The sequence below is a fragment of the Sciurus vulgaris genome (genome assembly GCF_902686455.1).
Source record: "Sciurus vulgaris genome assembly, chromosome: 16".
Classification (NCBI taxonomy): Eukaryota; Metazoa; Chordata; class Mammalia; order Rodentia; family Sciuridae; genus Sciurus; species Sciurus vulgaris.
This window is the reverse complement of record NC_136477.1, coordinates 17,987,087-18,004,126: the sequence shown is the minus strand read 5'-3', so window position 1 is coordinate 18,004,126 and position 17,040 is coordinate 17,987,087. Positions and strand designations below refer to the sequence as shown.

At 50.1% G+C, this 17,040-nt stretch overlaps 1 protein-coding gene across 1 annotated transcript in view; it reads left to right on the top strand.

Annotated features, from left to right (window-relative positions):
* The first annotated feature begins 8,832 nt into the window (after nt 1–8,832).
* Nucleotides 8,833–17,040, top strand: part of ELL (elongation factor for RNA polymerase II) — a 66,827-nt gene continuing 58,619 nt past the window's right edge. Inside the window, exon 1 of the mRNA XM_079115002.1 lies at nt 8,833–8,996. Coding sequence (XP_078971128.1) covers nt 8,862–8,996 — 135 coding nt within the window. The 5' untranslated portion in view covers nt 8,833–8,861. The remainder of the gene's footprint in view (nt 8,997–17,040) is intronic.

Here is a 17,040-nt window from a genome sequence, read left to right as displayed (position 1 = left end):
GCCAACTGACAACCCTGAGTCATGATCAGTGCAAAGGTCCTGGGGCAGGATTAGGCCAATGTGTTGGAGGTTGGTGAGGGTGGGTAGTCTGCAGTGCTGGGTCCTGCAGGGCTTCCGGGCTGGAGCTCCCCAACCATACCACCTGGGAGGACTGGGAGAACACCTGTGAAAGTCACCCACGTCACAGCCTGGGTGGGTAGATCTGGCACTGGGCCTCTAGCTCAGCACTGCAGCTCTCCTTCCTGTCCTCCACCCTGCCTCCAGGAACGAGAGCATCCCCAGAAGGAGACCCACAGGTACTCTTGTCCCCTGACAGCCCGACCTGCCATGCCACCCAGAAGGTGGCATTTGGGCGTTGGACCTGAGTCAGTGCCCAGCCTCTTTCCAGGCCACTTTTCTGCCACCAGACTGGCTCTGGGGACCACACAGCCACGGGCAGCCTGAGCCTGTGCATCCTCTCCAGTGTTGGGCCCTTTTGGGTCTCTGTCCTCAGGGAGGGGCCTTCTCTGGAGGCAGGGCAGGGCTGGGGTTGCCTCAGCCAGACACTCCTGCTTTGCCCATTCTACTGACCTGGCACGCGTTGGGCAGCCTCTGTGGAAGCCCGCTGATCCCTGGGTGGCTGGGGTAACATTCCAGCCGGTCCCAGGTGACTGCCACTGCTGTCGTTCCCATATGCTGGCCACGTGCTAGAGGAGCCTCAGGTCACTGGGTTCCCTGTTCTTTGACCACTTTTGTATATTCTGGGAACAAGTCCTTCGTCACAGAGGTGGCTTATGACTTGTTTTCTCACTTTTAATTATATCTCCCAAAAAGCAGGTGTTAAAATTACAGTGAAGTTCAGTTTTTCAGTTTCAATTTTCTTTGTGCTTCCTGTGCAGGCAATGTTTGCTGAGCCCAAGTTTGCAAAGATTCCAGATACCCGTGTGTGTGTGTGTGTGTGGCTGGGTTATGGAACGGTGGGCCTTGCACATGGTAGGCAAATGCTCTACCTCTAGCCACACCCCAGCCCTTACATTTTCTTCTAAACATCAGTCTCAATTCATTTGCTGTCGCTAAAACAACATACCTGAGACCAGGACATTTATAAAGAAGGGAGGTTTATTTAGCTCATAGTTCTGGAAGCTGGGGCGTCCAAGAGCATGCTGCAGGCATCCAGTGAGAGACCCTTGCCTGATAAGGTGGTGGACATGCCAACTCTGGTCTCTGTTACAAAGCCACAGGCAGGGGGCTCCACACTCATAACACCATCTAATCCGAATTCCTTCCCAAAAGGGCCCCATGCATCACTGTATGAACTTTGCACCTTGGGGGATACATTCAAGCCATCTTATGGCTTTAGGTTTTAGTTTCAGCCTATGACTCACTTTGGAGTTCATGTTATATTGTAGTTTTCGTTTCTGTGCTGGGGCTGGAGCCCAGGGCCTCGTGCATGCTAGGCAAGCCCTCCGCCACTGAGCCTCACACCGTCCCTGAGTAACGTTTAAATGTGGTGTGAGTTTAGGGTTGAGGTTGTTGGCTATAGGGCTGTCTATTTGTTCTCTTCTAAAAATATATTTTTAGTTGTGGATGGCACAATGCCTTTATTTTATTTTTGATGTGGTGCTGAAGATCCAACCGAGGGCTTCACACATGCTAGGCAAGCGCTCTGCCACTGAGCTGCAGCCCCAGCCCCTGTCCATTTGTTCTTGAAACGTCTGTGGGGAAGATTTGTTTCCCCTAGCTTGTGAGTGTGGTAGCTTTGTCAAAACTCAGCTGATGAGCTGGGCACGGTGGCACATGGCTGTAATCCCAGCAACTTTGGAGGCTGAGGCAGAAGGATCCCAAGTTCCAACCAGCCTCAGCAACTTAGCAAGACACTGTCTCAAAATAAAAATAAAAAAAAGTGCTGGGGATGTGGCTCAGTGGTTAAGCACCCCTATGCAATCCCTGCTATGGGAGAAAAAGAAAAATACAGCTGACCACATTGCATCTTTTCTGGGCTCTGCTGCCTCGTGGTTGGGTCTTGTCCCCTCAGCCCACCCTGCACTCTCCTTTCTGGGTCCTACATTTGTCTTGAAGATAGTATAGCTATTATTTCTCATTTTCCCCTGGGGGTCATCCCAAGGCCCCAAGCATGCTAAGCACTGGCTCCATCTCTGAGAAGCACCAGCACCTTCGGCCCCTTAGGGTCCCTCTGGGGGTCACTGGGAATCAAATGTGATGTGCAGACCCCTCCGGACTGGACTGGGTAGCCCACACTGCATATCCCTAACTCACCTCTCCAAGTCTCCATTTCCCCATTTGGTTGGTGGACCCAAGTCACCAACCACATCTATCCCAAGAAGGTCACGGGTGCCACGCCTGATCCTGAGGCCTGCAGCATTTTACATTCCTAATGCAGGGGTGACGTGTTCCTATCGTTGAGATGGGGTCTCCCTATGTTGCCCAGGCGGATCTTCTTCTTCTTTTTTTTTTTTTTTTTTTTGGTACCAGGGATTAAACCCAAGGGCACTCAACCACTGAGCCACATCCCCAGCCCTTTTTTGTATTTTATTTAGAAACAGGATCTCGCAGAGTTGCTTAGGGCCTCGCTAAGTTGCTGAGGCTGGCTTTGAACTTGCCATCCTCCTGCCTCAGCCCCCAGAGCCCCTGGGATTACAGGCATGTGCCACTGAGCCTGGTGACTGGGCTGATCTTGAATTTGTGGGTTTACGCGATCCTGCCGAGTAACAGGAACTACAGGTGCGTGCCACCATGCCTGGCTCAAGATTGTTGATGCTATTGTCTTTTCCCAGGTGAATTCACAGAGGTTCAGAGCAGCAGGCCGGCTACTGCTGAGCGGCTCCTCCCACGTCCTCCTCCTCTTAGCAGCCACGCTGTCTCCACCCTACCAACCTTTGCTACAGAATCCTGTGCCCAGGCTGCCCTGTCCCTGCCCTTCTGTGACCCTCCAGAGCCAGGTAGCCCCACAGCTCCAGTATTGACCTGCCCCAGTTGTCCAGATAAACAGCTGGACATAGTGGATGGATAGGTCAGCGTGCATGGGTGTCAGTGTCAGCGTCTCCCAGGCTGATCCCAGGGGAAAGGTGGCGGACACAGCTCCACGCTCGCACGGCTGGAGTCATGATCTCCGCAGCACTGTGGGAGCCCCCGAAGCTTCTTTGAGCCTCAGTCTCCTGATCTGTGGAATGGGCTGATGGCTGCGTCATGAGCATTACGTGAGATCCTCACTCGATACCTTTTAAAAATGTTTTAGTTGTCAGTGGGCAGTGCTGGGAATGGAACCCAGGGCCTCATGCGTGCTAGGCAAGTGCTCTGCCACCGAGCCACAACCCAGCCCTCACTCAGCAGATTTATTGAGCATCTTTACTCCATGCCAGCTGCTATGCCAGGGATGGTTTTTTATTTTTATTTTTTGGTACCAGAGATTGAACCAGGAAGCCACATCCCCAGCCCTTTTCAGTTTTTATTTTGAAACAGTCTTGCTAAGTGGCTGAGGCTGGCTTTGAACTTGCAATCCTCCTGACTCAGCCTCCAGAGTCACTGGGATTACAGGTGCATACCACTGGGCCCACTGTATTTCATTTGTTGATGTTGGGAATTGAACCAAGGGCCTAGAACATTCTAAGAAGGTGCTCTACCATTTATCTACACCCCCAAACCTTCCTGTATACTTTATTTTCTATTACTATTTTTTGGTACTAGGGATTGAACACCTGGGTGTGGTTTACCCCTGAGCTGTGCAGGCTGGCCTCGAACCTGCAATCCTCCTGCCTCTGCCTCCTGAGTATCTGGAATTACAGGCATGTGCCACCACACCTGACTCCTCTGATATACATTAAAACTCATCTTTTCAGTACCTATAATACCTAATACAATGCAAGTAACTGCTGAGTGAATAGTCATTGTACTACTGTATTAAGGACTCGTGATAAGAAAAAAGTCTGTGTGTATTCAGTACAGATGCAATGGTTATTTCCCCAAATATTTTCCATCTATGGTTGGGTGAATCTTGGGCTGTGGAACCTGGCGCTAGGGAAGGCTGACTATATTAAAAGGGACCCTGGCTTTGGAGGCAGGCTGGAGAGTAATTAAGAGTGCGCTGGATCAGAAAGGTTTAAGGTCATGTCAAGTCCCAGCCTGTGTACCGCCCCCCTCCAAGCCTCAGTTCTCCATTGTAAACGAGAATATTAAAGACAAAAAAGGGTGCTAGGAGTCTAGCATCACCCGCGGGGTGACAGGAGGTGCTGGTCTGCAGGTGGCAGGAGAGGAAAGAACCCACAAGATCTCCTGGGACGAGTAGAGACGTCCTTAACTCCATCTTCCTCGCTTACCTCAAAATCTTCATCCTAAAAAGAAACAGAAAGGGGCTGGGGCTGGGGCTGGGGCTCAGTGGCAGAGCACTTGCCTTGTCCATGTGAGGAGCTGGGTTTGAGCCTCAGCACCATGTAAAAATAAATACATAAAATAAAGGTATTGTGTCCATCTACAACTAAATAAAGTATTAAAAAAAAAAAAAAAAAAGAAACAAATCAAAAACAAAACAAAACCCAAAACTTCCTCCTGGAACCACCTTCTATCACCAGTAAAATGACACGAGAAAACCCCCAAGAGGTTACCACAAGTTGGGAGACCAGGAGTCTAGGAGCGCTTGCTCTGTGCCCCGGACAGGCCAGGGCTGGCCTCTGGCTCCAGCTGCCTATGAACGTGAAGTGCCACGTGGATTACATGGTTAGGTCCTGTGGGAAACAGGCACTTCCCAGAGGGCCAACAGGGAATCATACGACCCAGCAATCCAGCTCCGAGGTTTATTACTGAAAGAAGGGGAAACATCCATCTACACAAAAACAGGTACATTTGGGCTGAGGGTGCAGCTCAATGGTAGAGCTCTTTCTTGGTTAGTATGCGTGAGACCCTGGGTTCCATTACCCAGCACTACAAAACTAAACTAAAAACAGAAACCAAAACCAAACTCCCCCACTGCCCCATGTACATGGATGTTTAAGAGGCACCATTTATAATACTGACACAGAAAGAGAAGAAGCAGCCCCTTCCTCAAAGGATGAATGGATAAACAAAAAGGGTAGGTTCATACAATGGAATATTATTCAGCAGTTAAAAACGAATGAAGCACCGATAGACACTTTGAGGTTCAGGAACCTGAAAAGCATTCTGAAGGAAGAAAACCAGGCACGGGTGTATGATGTCATTGATGTGAAATGTCCAGAACAGGAGACAAAAAGTAGATGAGTGGTTGCCAGGGGTTGGGGAAGGGGAATTCGGAGTGACTGATCATGGGAACTGCTAAGGCTGGCTTTTTATGGGGGTGGGGTATGGGGGATTGATCTCAGGGGCCCTGGGGATTGAATTCAGGGGCACTTGACCACTGAGCCACATCCCCAGTCCTATTTTGTATTTTATTTAGAGTCAGGGTCTCACTGAGTTGCTTAGCACCTTGCTTTTGCTGAGTCTGGCTTTGAACTCTGGATCCTCCTGCCTCAGCCTCCTGAGCTGCTGCAATTACAGGCGTGCACCACCACGCTCCTTTAATCCTGGCTTTTGAGGGAATGAAAATGTGCTGGAACTAGACTCTGGTAATAGTTTGCAAATATTTTGAATGTTCTAAATACCACTGGGTTGTATGTTTTTTTTAAATGGCAAAGAGAAATTCCTAGATTTATTTTGTCCTGTCATTGGTGTGTGATTATACATAGCAGTGGGATTTGCTGTTACATACATTGCACTCAATGTAACGGTACAACTGGGCCGATTCCATTCCCCAGTACCTCCCTTTCCCTTCCCTCCTCCCTCCCCGTGTCCCCTTTCTCTACTGATTTCCACCCCGGTTTCATGAGAACCCCCAGCCCCACATTTTCCCCCTTTTTATCTCTAGTCCTCACATATGAGAAAACATGCGACCTTGATTTCCAAGTTTGGATTATTTCATTTAGCAGGATGTTCTCTAGTTCCATCGATTTAGCAGCCAATGACACAATTCCTTCCTCTTTATAACTGAGTAAAATTCCATGGTGTGTCTATGCCACGATTCCTTTATCCATTCATCTGTTGATGGGCACCAAGGCTGGTATCATCATTTGGCAACTGTGAATCGTGCTGCTGTAAACATTGGTGTAGTGCGATGGCTTTAATTCTTTAGGATAATATGGAGGGATGGTCTAGCTGGGTCATATGGTGGTTCCACTCCTACTCTTCTCAGGGTTACCGATTTCCACTGTGGCTGTGGTGATTTATAATTCCACCGATAGTGTAAAAGTTTTCCCCACATCTTCACCAGCATTTATGGTTATTTGTATCCCCCCAACCCCCGACTGCAGATTAAAACCCAAGGTTACTTAACCACTGAGCCATATCTCCATATCTCCTTTTTCTTTTTTTTTTTTTAAATTTGGAGAGAGGGTTTCCTTAAGTTGTCAAGGGGCTTGCTAAGTTGCTGAGGCTGGCCTTGAACTTGGGATCCTCCTGCCTCTGCCTCCCAAGTCCCAATATATTTTTTAAAATATATTTTTAGTTGCAGATGGACACAATAACTTTATTTATTTTTATGTGGTGCTGAGGATCAAACCCAGGGCCTCACACGTGCTAGGCAAGCGCTCTACCGCTGACACAACCCCAGCTCCTGCAGTTCTTTGAGAAGTGTCTATTTAGTCATTGGCCCACTTATTGATTGGGTTATTATTGTTTTTGGGTGTTAAGTTTTTGTGCTCTCTGTATATTCTGAATAGTAGTCCTTCAGCAGAAGAGTAGCTAGCAAAGATTTTCTTCCATTCTGTAGACTTTCTCTTCCCACTTTCAGTTGTTTCCTTTGCTTGTACAGTTTCTAAATTTTCTTTTCTTTTCTTTCTTTCTTTCTTTTTTTTTTTTTGTGGTACTGGGGATCGAAACCAGGGCCTTGTGCTTGTGTGGCAAGCACTCTACCAGCTGAGCTACCTCCCCAGCCCCAGTTTCCAAATTTGATGTCATCTCATTTATTAATTCTTGGCATTGTTTCCTGAGCTTTGGGAGTCCTATTGAGGAAGTTGTTGCCTGCACTTCCATGTTGGAATGTTGACCTTACATTTTCTTCTAGCAGTTGCAAAGTTTCTGATCTAATTTTGAGGTCTTTGATTTGTTTTGAGTTGACTTTTGGGCAGGGTGAGAAATACGGATCTCGTCTCATCCTTCTACATATGGATAACCAGCTTTCCCAGCAACATTTATTAAAAAGACTGTCTTCTCTCCAATTTATGTTTTTGGTGCCTTTGGCAAGAATCAGATGACTCTGTGGGTTCATCTCTGTCCTCTCTTCTGTTCCATCATTCTATGTTTCTGTTTTTATGCCAGTACCATGCAATTTTTATTACTAGAGGTCTGTAATGTAATTTGAAGTTAGGTATTGTGATGATTCCAGCATTGTCTCTATGGCTTGGAATTGCCCTGGCTGGCCAATCTGGTAGTTCAGTGGTAGAGCGCTTGGCTAGCAAATGTGAAGCCTTGGGTTCAATCCCTGGACTTGTGGGGGTGGGGATTGCTTTGGCCATTCTGGGTTTTTTATTCTTCCAAATGAATTTCAGGACTATTTTTTCCTAAAAGTTCTGTAAAGAACATCATTGTTATTCTGATGGGGACTGCATTCAATCTGTAGATCGATTTTGGTAATATGGCCATTTAAACAATATAATTCTGCCTATCCATACAGGCAGGAAGTGTTTCCATTTTCTTTCCCGTGTCTTCCTCAATTTCTTCAGTGCTATAATTTTCACTGTAGAGATCTTTTACTTTCTTGGTTAGATTTATTTCTAGGGTTTCTTTTTTTTAGCCTCTTATTAGTGGAATTTTTCCTAATTTATTTTCAGCAAATTCATTATTGGCGTACAGGCATGTTATTGATTTTTGTATACTGCTTTCGTATCCTGGAGTTGTACATGTTAAATGGATAACTATTTTTTAAATGTAAACAGCTTAGGTCTGGGGGTTCAGTCTATGGTAGAGTATTTGCTTGACATGTTCCCAGGCCCTGGATGTAATCATCAGCCAAAAAAAAAAAAAAAAACCTAAATAAAAACCCAACAAAATTTGAAAATTTACCTACCAAGTTATATATTTCTTTTTTTTTTTTCTGCTGAGAAATGGACTCTACCATTGCTCAGGGCGACGTTGTATTTTATCGTTTTAAGTCTACTCTTTTCATAAGCAAAGTTTAGAAGAGCCCTCCTTTTCCAACCCTCTGGTAGCTTCAGGTCCTGGAAACCCAGCAGCCCACCTTAAGGGAAACCCCATCAGCAGAACCCAGCGTCCATCGCGCGACTCGTTTTTTTTTTTTGTTGCCACGCCCACCAACCTGGCCAGCCTCTGGCCCCGCCTCCCACGTGTTTTGCGCTGGCCCCGCCCCCTCCACGCCTTCTCTGCGGCTCCCAGCAGAAGCCAAAGACGGAAGACAGAAGACATCTCATAAATAATGCGGTACGTCAGAGGCCGGTGGGGCGGGGCTTCGACGCGCCTGGTAGAGTCAGGACGGTGAATAATACAGATGGAGGCGGGGCCTGGAGGGGTGCGCGTGTCAAGGCGGAGTTCGTGCACGGAAGTGGCCTCCTCTAGGGTTTGGAGAGGTGGGGCCTTCGGCATATTATGAATATGCAGAACGTTGGGGCGGAGACTGTGAACCCTGTCGGGCCCGTAGAGGGCGTTGCCATCTGTGTCTTATGAATAATGCAGCACGTCAGCGAACTGTACGACAGCGACTGTTGGCTTCGTGGGCTCCTGTGGGGCGTGGTCCGCCGCATCTCATGAATAATGTAGCGCGTCAGCGGGCGGCGGGGCGTGGCGTGGCCGTCGCGCCGGCGCTGGAGCCGGGAAGGGGGGGGCGGGGGAGCGATGGTCGCAAGATGGCGGCGCTGAAGGAGGCTCGGAGCTACGGGCTGTCGTGCGGGCGGGTGAGCGACGGCAGCAAGGTGTCTGTGTTCCACGTGAAGCTCACCGACAGTGCCCTGAAGGCCTTCGAGAGCTACCGCGCCAGCCAGGTGAGCGGCGTGGGGTCCGGTGCGACGTCGGGGACGTCGGGGCGCGGGCCGGCCTCGCGCGCCCCTTACCGCGGCGTCCCAGCCAGGGAGCGCGGGGTCCAGGTTGCTGCTGGCAGGTCCCTGGGCCAGTGGCGTCCGGGGCAGGCGCCGACCAGGAGCGCGGGGAACCGCGGTCCTCCTGGGTGCTACTAGGCGACACCGGCGGACAGTCCGTGGCGGCAGAGGGGCCGGAACTTGGCCGGGAGGGGCGTCAGTGTTGGCACCTGCAGGCGTCCGGGGTCTTTTCTGGCCGCCCGGCACCTGGGCAGGAACTGGTCTGCGCACCTGGTGGTGAAGGGGAGGAGGACTTCTACCCTCCTTCTGGCCCTGTGTGGTGGTGGGGACTTGGGCTTCTCCGTGTGGACACCTGGAGGGGCAGTTGGTTGGGGGTGACTGGTGTGACTTCCTGGGAAGCAGCTTTTCTATGTCCCTGTCAGGGTGGACGGGGGACACTACTGTGCTGGCACCTCTGGGGGCCTGTTCCGTCTAGGCTGTGTCTGTACCTGGGGCCTGTGTTTGACGCCTCCAATGAGATCCCTCAGGTTGGGCTCACTCTTGATTCTTGGAAAGGGGTAGTTTGGACAGCTTATTTCCAGCCCCGACCCCCACACCTTAGTGACCCCGTCCCTTTTGGACACCTTTGGAGGGTGAAAGTGTTGAGGGAGGCTGTGATGTTTTCCTGAAGGCAGTTGTGGGGGTGGCTGGTCACGGTGCCTTTCTCAGTCTGGGAGCCCATGGTGGGCACCTGGAAGGAGGCTCTGGCCACCACACCTGATGGTTGACTCTCAAACTTCTTTGGCCATTGGGTCCATCTGGGAAGGTTTAGAGTCTTTCAGTTCTGCCACCTGACTGGGGGTGGGGAGATTGCGGGGTACCTTCTTTCAGGCCTAACTTTGGGGCACATCCGGAGTCCTGATCAGAAATCTGCATCTTCCCATTTGTTTGTGTCATGGGCACCCTCTGTGCTGAGATAGAAGTTGCAGATCCCCCAGTGTTAGGATCTGAGAGAAAGGGTTTAGGAGCACTTTACCTCTTTTCCTGGAAAGTGAGGAGTTCATAATCATAAGGCCACTGGGCTTGTGGGGGGTGTCTGTCTCAGGTTCAGGGAGGCCCTGTGTGTGTTTGTGTATACAGGGGATGGGGGGGCCGCGGGCGGTGAGGAGAGAGTAACTAGGAAGGAATGTGGCCTTCTTCCTGCCCCAGACTTGTTCAGCACCATTAGCTAAGCTGGGAATTTCTTACTCTGTTTCGTGTTCCCTCCCCTGTCCCGGAGCCCACACCTCCTTTGCTGCTTCGGACAGTTTCCTTCCTGTTCTTGTGTTTCAGTTTTCCCCTTCATAGAACGGGGATTTCATCTTTTTGGAAGAGCTAGTTCTACCCTTGTCAAAAGGATTCCCCGAGACAAGGCTAAGGCGCCCCTGCAGGTGAGGAGGAGAAGTTAGTGATGGTTTCAGGAGGTGGCAGTGGCTGCCCAGTGACCAGCTTGGGCCATTCTTCCTGGTGAAATTGCAGTCCGTAGTCTTTCCATCTGTGCGGTTCTTTTTTTTTTTTTTTTTTTTTTCTTCCCCCTGCTCTACCAGGGATGTAACCCAGGGGCGCACCATTACTGAGCTATTATCCCGAGCTATTTTAGAATTTTTTAAATTTTTGAGACAGGCTTTCCTTAAGTTGTCCAGGATGGCCTCGAACTTATAATCCTTCTGCCTCAGCTTCCTGAGTAGCTGGAGTTACACTACACTACCTTGCCTGCCTCCCCTGGGCAATTCTGACTTGTCCGGCAGGAAGGTGAGTTTTCCCAGAAACAGCTGGGGGGTGGGGCATGAGTCATGTAAATAAGGTGGACTTGGTACCTGGTTGCAGTGGACTTCTGGGATCCTGGGACCAAGAGCTCCGCCTTCTCTCCAAAGCTGCCCTCACTTGCTCCAGTCCCCTGTCAGGAAGGCTTGCTTGTGCGTCTCCTGTATGCCATCATGCTGCTATTTTTAGTTTTGGGTATAGGTTACATTCCCTAGCTAAGCTGGGTCTTCCTTGTGTGTGAAGGCCAAGTTAACTGCAGACTGTCAGGCTTGTTCCATTGGGGCCAGCTGTTTACAGCAGTGTGTTGACCAGCCAGGAGGGGCTCCCTCAGAGAACTCTAGTTAGCCATCTAGGGCAACTTGATTAGCTGGGTTAAATTTTGGGGAAACCCAAACTTGTGTTTTTTTTGAAAGATGACTGGTCACTTAAGTGGCCTGGAAACTTTTGTATTTAATTTTGCTCTTTGGGCAGTGTAGTGAACTGAGCTAAGACCACAGTAGCTCCTATCCTTTTGTGGCACTGGTGGCAGGAAGAGCCTTCATTTAGCTGGTTTTGGGTGGTGGGCATGGGGAAGGAGACCTAAAGAACTTAATATTGGTTGTTAATAAAACCTCACGTACCCACCTGTGTCAGCCAGCAGCCAGGATTTTCTGTTCTCTAGTGCTGTGATTATATGGTTTTTCAATAACAACTTGTGGATAGGGTTTTAATTTTTTATTGTTTTGGTGCTGGGCGTGGAACCCAAGGCCTTATGCATGCTAGGCAGGCACCCTACCACTGAGCTGAGCCCCCTGCCCCATATAAACTTTTTTAATTGCAAATAGACTTTTACATATTCAGGTGTGGCAGGGGCTGGAAAGGAACTTTCTGTGGAACTTTCTCTGTGTCTCTCCAGGAACTGTTAATCATAGTCCTGGGAGCAACCTTATGTAGGCTCTACCATGTTTCTCTTCCCAGAAGGGTCTGAAGTCTGAGCCCCTCTTGTGCAGGCCTGGTGGCCAGCCAGGTAGAGATCTAGCAATATGTATAACTGCTGGTCCTCCCATTCCATATTGGGCTTGATGAAGTTTCTCTGATTATAAAATCCTGAGTAGGTCTGAGGCCACCATTTCTCTGTATTTCTTTTATGGTTTTGCTGGGCTATTTCCAGGAGAGCAGAGAGAGGAAGTGGGATCCAGCTCATCCTTCCAGAATAATGTCACTTACCTACTCAGAGAAGTGTCCCCTGGTGACCCTGAGGAAGTGACCCACCCAGGGGCATCTACCTCTATCTGCTGGGTTGTATTTTGTCATTGGGGGATTGAGTGGACTCTGTGGCCAGGTGACCTCCTCTCGTTGGTGGAGGGGAGCATATTCAGGAATAATTGAGGGCCCAGGCAGGGTCCATGAGTCTGGAGATTGAAGCTGTCTAGGTTTGAATTTTATCTCTGTCTGCCTCAGGAGGTCTTGGGCAAGTGAATTCCTGACCCATCCCGGTTCCAGGCCCTTCTCCTCAGAACCGTGAGGGTCCCAGTATTTGACCCCCATTCCAAGCTCCAGATCCATCTCTCAGGCCCTAGCACACCCCTGAGGCCTCTTGAGTTGTCAGTATTCCTGCCCAGAGCTGTCTCCTGCTTCTGGGCCCTCATGGAGTTTTGTGCAGAACTGGTGGGAGATGAGCCTGGTTCACTCCTCGCTCCCAATTTGACGGAGTGCCTGTTCAGCACAGGACCATTGCTCAGGGGCTAGACACCCACAGGGACTACGACGGGTGCCTTGTGTCTATAGCAATATTCTGAATCATCAAGAGATAGATAATAGAGCCACACAGAAATCAGCAAGAAAGACTCATCAGTGGTCAGTGCTGGAAAGTAAATAAAATAGGCTGAAATGCTGGTGAGGGACCCCGGGTGGACACAGGAGATGACCTAGAGCTGTGGTCAGTGGATGGAGTCCCAGACACTGGCATGCATAGGCTCTTGGAGACAGGGCCTGCAAGGTGTGGAGGGGGCTGCAAGGTGCAGTCCAGGTGTGAATGAGTCCCAGGTTCTAGGGGCCTGCAGCCAGTGTCCCATGGCTGTTCTGCGAGGCCCAGTGCTGTGCTGGGGACTGCTACATGCTGCTAAGTAGGCAGGCTGCTTGGACATCAACCTGGGCACTGGTGGCAGGAGGAGTCTTCATTTAGTCTGTGTTCCCTTCCCATGTAGGGAGGCCGGGGAGGCCCAGGAGGCCAGGCTTGTCTCCTGCTTCCTGGGTGGGTGCCCGATTGCTACTGAGCAGGGCAGCACTTCATCCTGCGTAAATCCTAGTGTGGTCCTTCCTGATAGTGCCTGGCCAGGCCCCGGAAGATGTGGCGCTGGACATCATCTTGACAGCTTTTGGGGGAAGGCTAGCTTATGGTTCCTGCTTTGTTAGAGGCATATCGGGCTCTGAGGCAGCCTCACCTGCTTGAGGGCACCCCACTGTCCTCATGTCTCAGGCTGCCTCTTGAGTGCTCTAGCCATAGTCTTGTTTGGAGTTGGGTGGGGGGTTGTTGAGCCATAGGGGACACAGCTCTGAAAGGGAGTCACTGTGGGCCCAAGTACTAGTTAAACACCAGCTCTTTTTAAAAGTATTTCTTTTAGTTGTTGATGGCCTTTATTTTATTTATTGATTTATATGTGGTGCTGAGAATTGAACCCAGTGACTCACACATGCTAGGCAAGTGCTGTACCACTGAGCCACAACCCCAGCATTTTGACACCCCCTTCTCCCCCTCCAGAGGCCCCAAACATTGATGACATGAGTGGATGGCATAATTTCTGTAGTCACTGACTGTTCTGTGCCCTGTCCCTGGAGAAAACCAAAAGGTGATAGGTGACCACCCGCATCTGTGGAGCGTGCCCTACTCCCATGCCTGCGCTGACTGTGCTGCCTGAGTCAATTCATTTTGTCCCTGTCAGGTCCATGACATGAGTAGTTCCTGTTTCTCAGGTGAGGAAACAGGCGGGCAGTGGCTTAGAAGGTTGAGTCACCTCATAGGACCTCCCAGCTGGGAAGTAGCTGAGAATCCAGGCATCATGGCGCGAGGCTGTGGCCAGGCTGGCTGGGCTGGGTGGAGTGGGCTGGCACGGGGCCTCAGGAGCAGGCAGCCTGTGCCTCCAGCATGCTGGAGCATCGGGTTTGATTTGCTTCTGTTTCAAAGTGGGTGCTGCCTGACTCTGGGTGGGGTGAGCCCTCCCAGAAGGTGCTCCTTAGGCTGTAGTTGGCTGTCTCTGCAGAAGATGGGCTGCGGGGATGGGCTGAGCCTCGCCCTGGCCACTGTGACCCTTGACCAGGCTTCCGACTGCCTGGCTGTGGCCACGGTGATGGTGTGTAAACAGTAGGCTGCTCACGGAAACCCACCCTCTGTTGACTCATCAGGAGGCCAGAGTTCATCACCCTCCAAGCAGTTTTGACATCACACCAGGATTGTGACATCGCCAGGAGACCTTGAGGGAGGAACCAGCCAACTTGAAAAACAAGACGGCTTTTCCCCTCTGTGTAGCTCAGGCCAGAAACTCAGGAGACCCCTGGCTTTTAGAAACTGGGCCTCTTGGACAGTGGCCCTGCTTGATGTGGCCCAGCAGGGGACAGACTGATAATTAATACTGTGCCTGTAGGATTTGGCCTCTTTTGTTTTTAGGGCCTCACCCCCGTGATTCTGCCTTTATGACTTACCTTGTCCTGTTTTCTTCTTGGTCTGTGAATTGTACAGCTGGGTTTTGTGTGATCTCATCTCTGCAGTCAGCCACTAGCCTGAAGGGACACTTAGAACAGTGACCCCAAGTGACCTCTGATCTGTAGGTGCTTGAATGACAGACAGTGATGACACACGGATATGTTGTCACTTTTTAATTAAAAGAAACAAAAGAGAAAAAAGAAAACTGGTGTCCAAGTAAACCATCCCAAGGGAGACTGTTCCACTGAATAAGTCCCAGAGACTTGTCTCCACATGAAGTGGCCGTGCACACCGGGACCCAATGCTAATTATATCCTCCAGGGCTGGATACCTCCCTGGCCAAGTGGAGACGAAGCTCCTGACTGAGTCACCCAGGTCTGAGGGACTGTGACTTGCAGCCCCTCGGGAGGGAGAGGTTCTCAAGTCCAGGTGAAGTTTGTGGAATCACTGAACTGCTGTTGAGAAGCTGCAGGTGTTGGATGTGGTAGTGCACACCTATAATCTCAGCGACTCTGGAGGCTGAGGCAGGAACATCACAGGCTTAAGGGCAGCCTTAAGGCAATTGAGACCCTGTGTCCAAAAACAACCACAACAAAAAATATAAAAGCCACGTGTGTGAAAACTTTTTTGTTTTAGGGGCTAAGTAGTGTAGCTTGTCGCAGAAGACTTGCAAAAGGCCTAGAAGTAGCAACTCTGCTCCTGTTGCCACAGGAAAGTGCAATGGCATCTCAGCCTCTTTCTCTGTCCTCTTCTGTCTTGTACTGAGTTGTCTTGATGATACACTCAGCTGATTTTGTCTCCTTTCTTCCCCTGACTAGAGAGAGGGGTTTGTTTTTTTGGACCTCATAAACTGTGTGTGTGTGTGTGTTGCTAGGGATGGGATCCAGGGCCTCACAACTGCTAGACGAGTGTTCTACCTCTAAGCTGCACCCCTAGCTCCTTTTTTTTTTCTTCTTCTTGAGACAGGGTCTCACTGCGTTGCCCAGGCTGGCTGCAACTCCTGGTCTCAGACAGTCTTCCTGACTCAGCCTCAGCTTCCCAAGTACAGGCACACGCTTTACTTTTTATTTGGTTTTGTCTTTCATGGTGCTGGAAACTGAACCTGGTCCTCATACATATGGCAAATGCTCCACCAGTGAGCTACAGTCCCAGCACCCTAAACTTTGTTTTTTTTTTTTTTTTTTTTTTTTGTACTAGAGATTGTACCCAGGGCACTCTACCACTGAACTACATCCCCAGCCCTTTTATTTTATCTATCTATCTATCTATCTATCTATCTATCTATCTATCTATCTATCTATCTATTTAGCGGTGCTGGGGATTGAACCCAGCACCTGTAAACTGAGCTATGTCCCCAGCCCTATTTTTTCCTTTTTTTTTTTTTTTTTTGGATACAGGGTCTTGCTAAGTTGCTTAGGGCCTCACTGTTTCTGAGGCTGGCTTCAAACTTGCGATCCTTCTGCCTGAGCTTCCTGAGTTGCTGGGTTTATAAGCATGCACCACTGCACCTGGCCCAAACTTTACTTTTTAATGGCTATGTCTTCCACACAGTTTGGACCCTAAGAGGTCACCATTCCTAGATCATTTGTATGTCTTGGGCATTCTGAATTCTGGGACAGGCTGCTTGCTCTTATTTTCCTGAGGTGGAGGGGCACAGGGGCACTGAAGTGCGGCCAAGGGCAGCCCTGATGAGGCTGGTGCAGGCAGAGGCCTGGCATGCCGTGCATCCCTGGGTGGAGTGGGAGGCTACAATTGCGGAGCATTTGGTTTCAGGATGTGTTCTGGCTCTTGTAGGGATGGCTTCATGTTCAGGGAGGGCCAGGTGGGAGGCAGGGAGGCTGGAGGCGACTGTGGGTAGAGTCTGAGGGCCTGAGCTGGGATGGTGCCCGGGGACCAGGTAAGGGTTCAGATGTGGGAGGCATTTGGGAAGTCACCTGTATCTGGCTGGCAGAGGTGGACATTTCTAACGTTTGCTTATGCTGACTATGTGCTTTATTGTGATGCTTCAGCTGGGGTTATCAGTGAGAGATGTGGGGTTCTGCAGGGCTAGAAGACATGCTGAGGGTCAGCTCTGGAGTGGTTACAGATAACCAGAGAACCCCTGGTGTGTTTGTGACGGGTGTGTGTCATTGTAGTTGAGGTGGAATCTGCCTGTGGTGAAACTTCTGAGTGGGTCTTTCTGAGCTGCGGCCTTTGTTCTAGAGTGTGGCTGTCCTGAGATTCTTCCAGGTGTCCTCATGTGTGCAATTTGAAGGTGGATTTGAATGGATATGGCCAGTCTGGAAACCAGCAGGTTCTTGAGTTGTGTCCTTTGTTGGACACCAGGTTTCCCGTATTGCACTGGTGTTGACTATCCCAGGGGCAGTTACTGGACCACAGGTGCATTGGATAGGGTTGCCAAGGTCTCAGGCTGGATGGAGGCTTTGCCTTTTGAGATAAGATCACTGTCACCTGGGTCAGCCTTGCATGTGGGTGAGTGACGTTCTTCATCAGAAGCGTGGGAAGACCAGGGTGGAGCTCCTGTCGCTG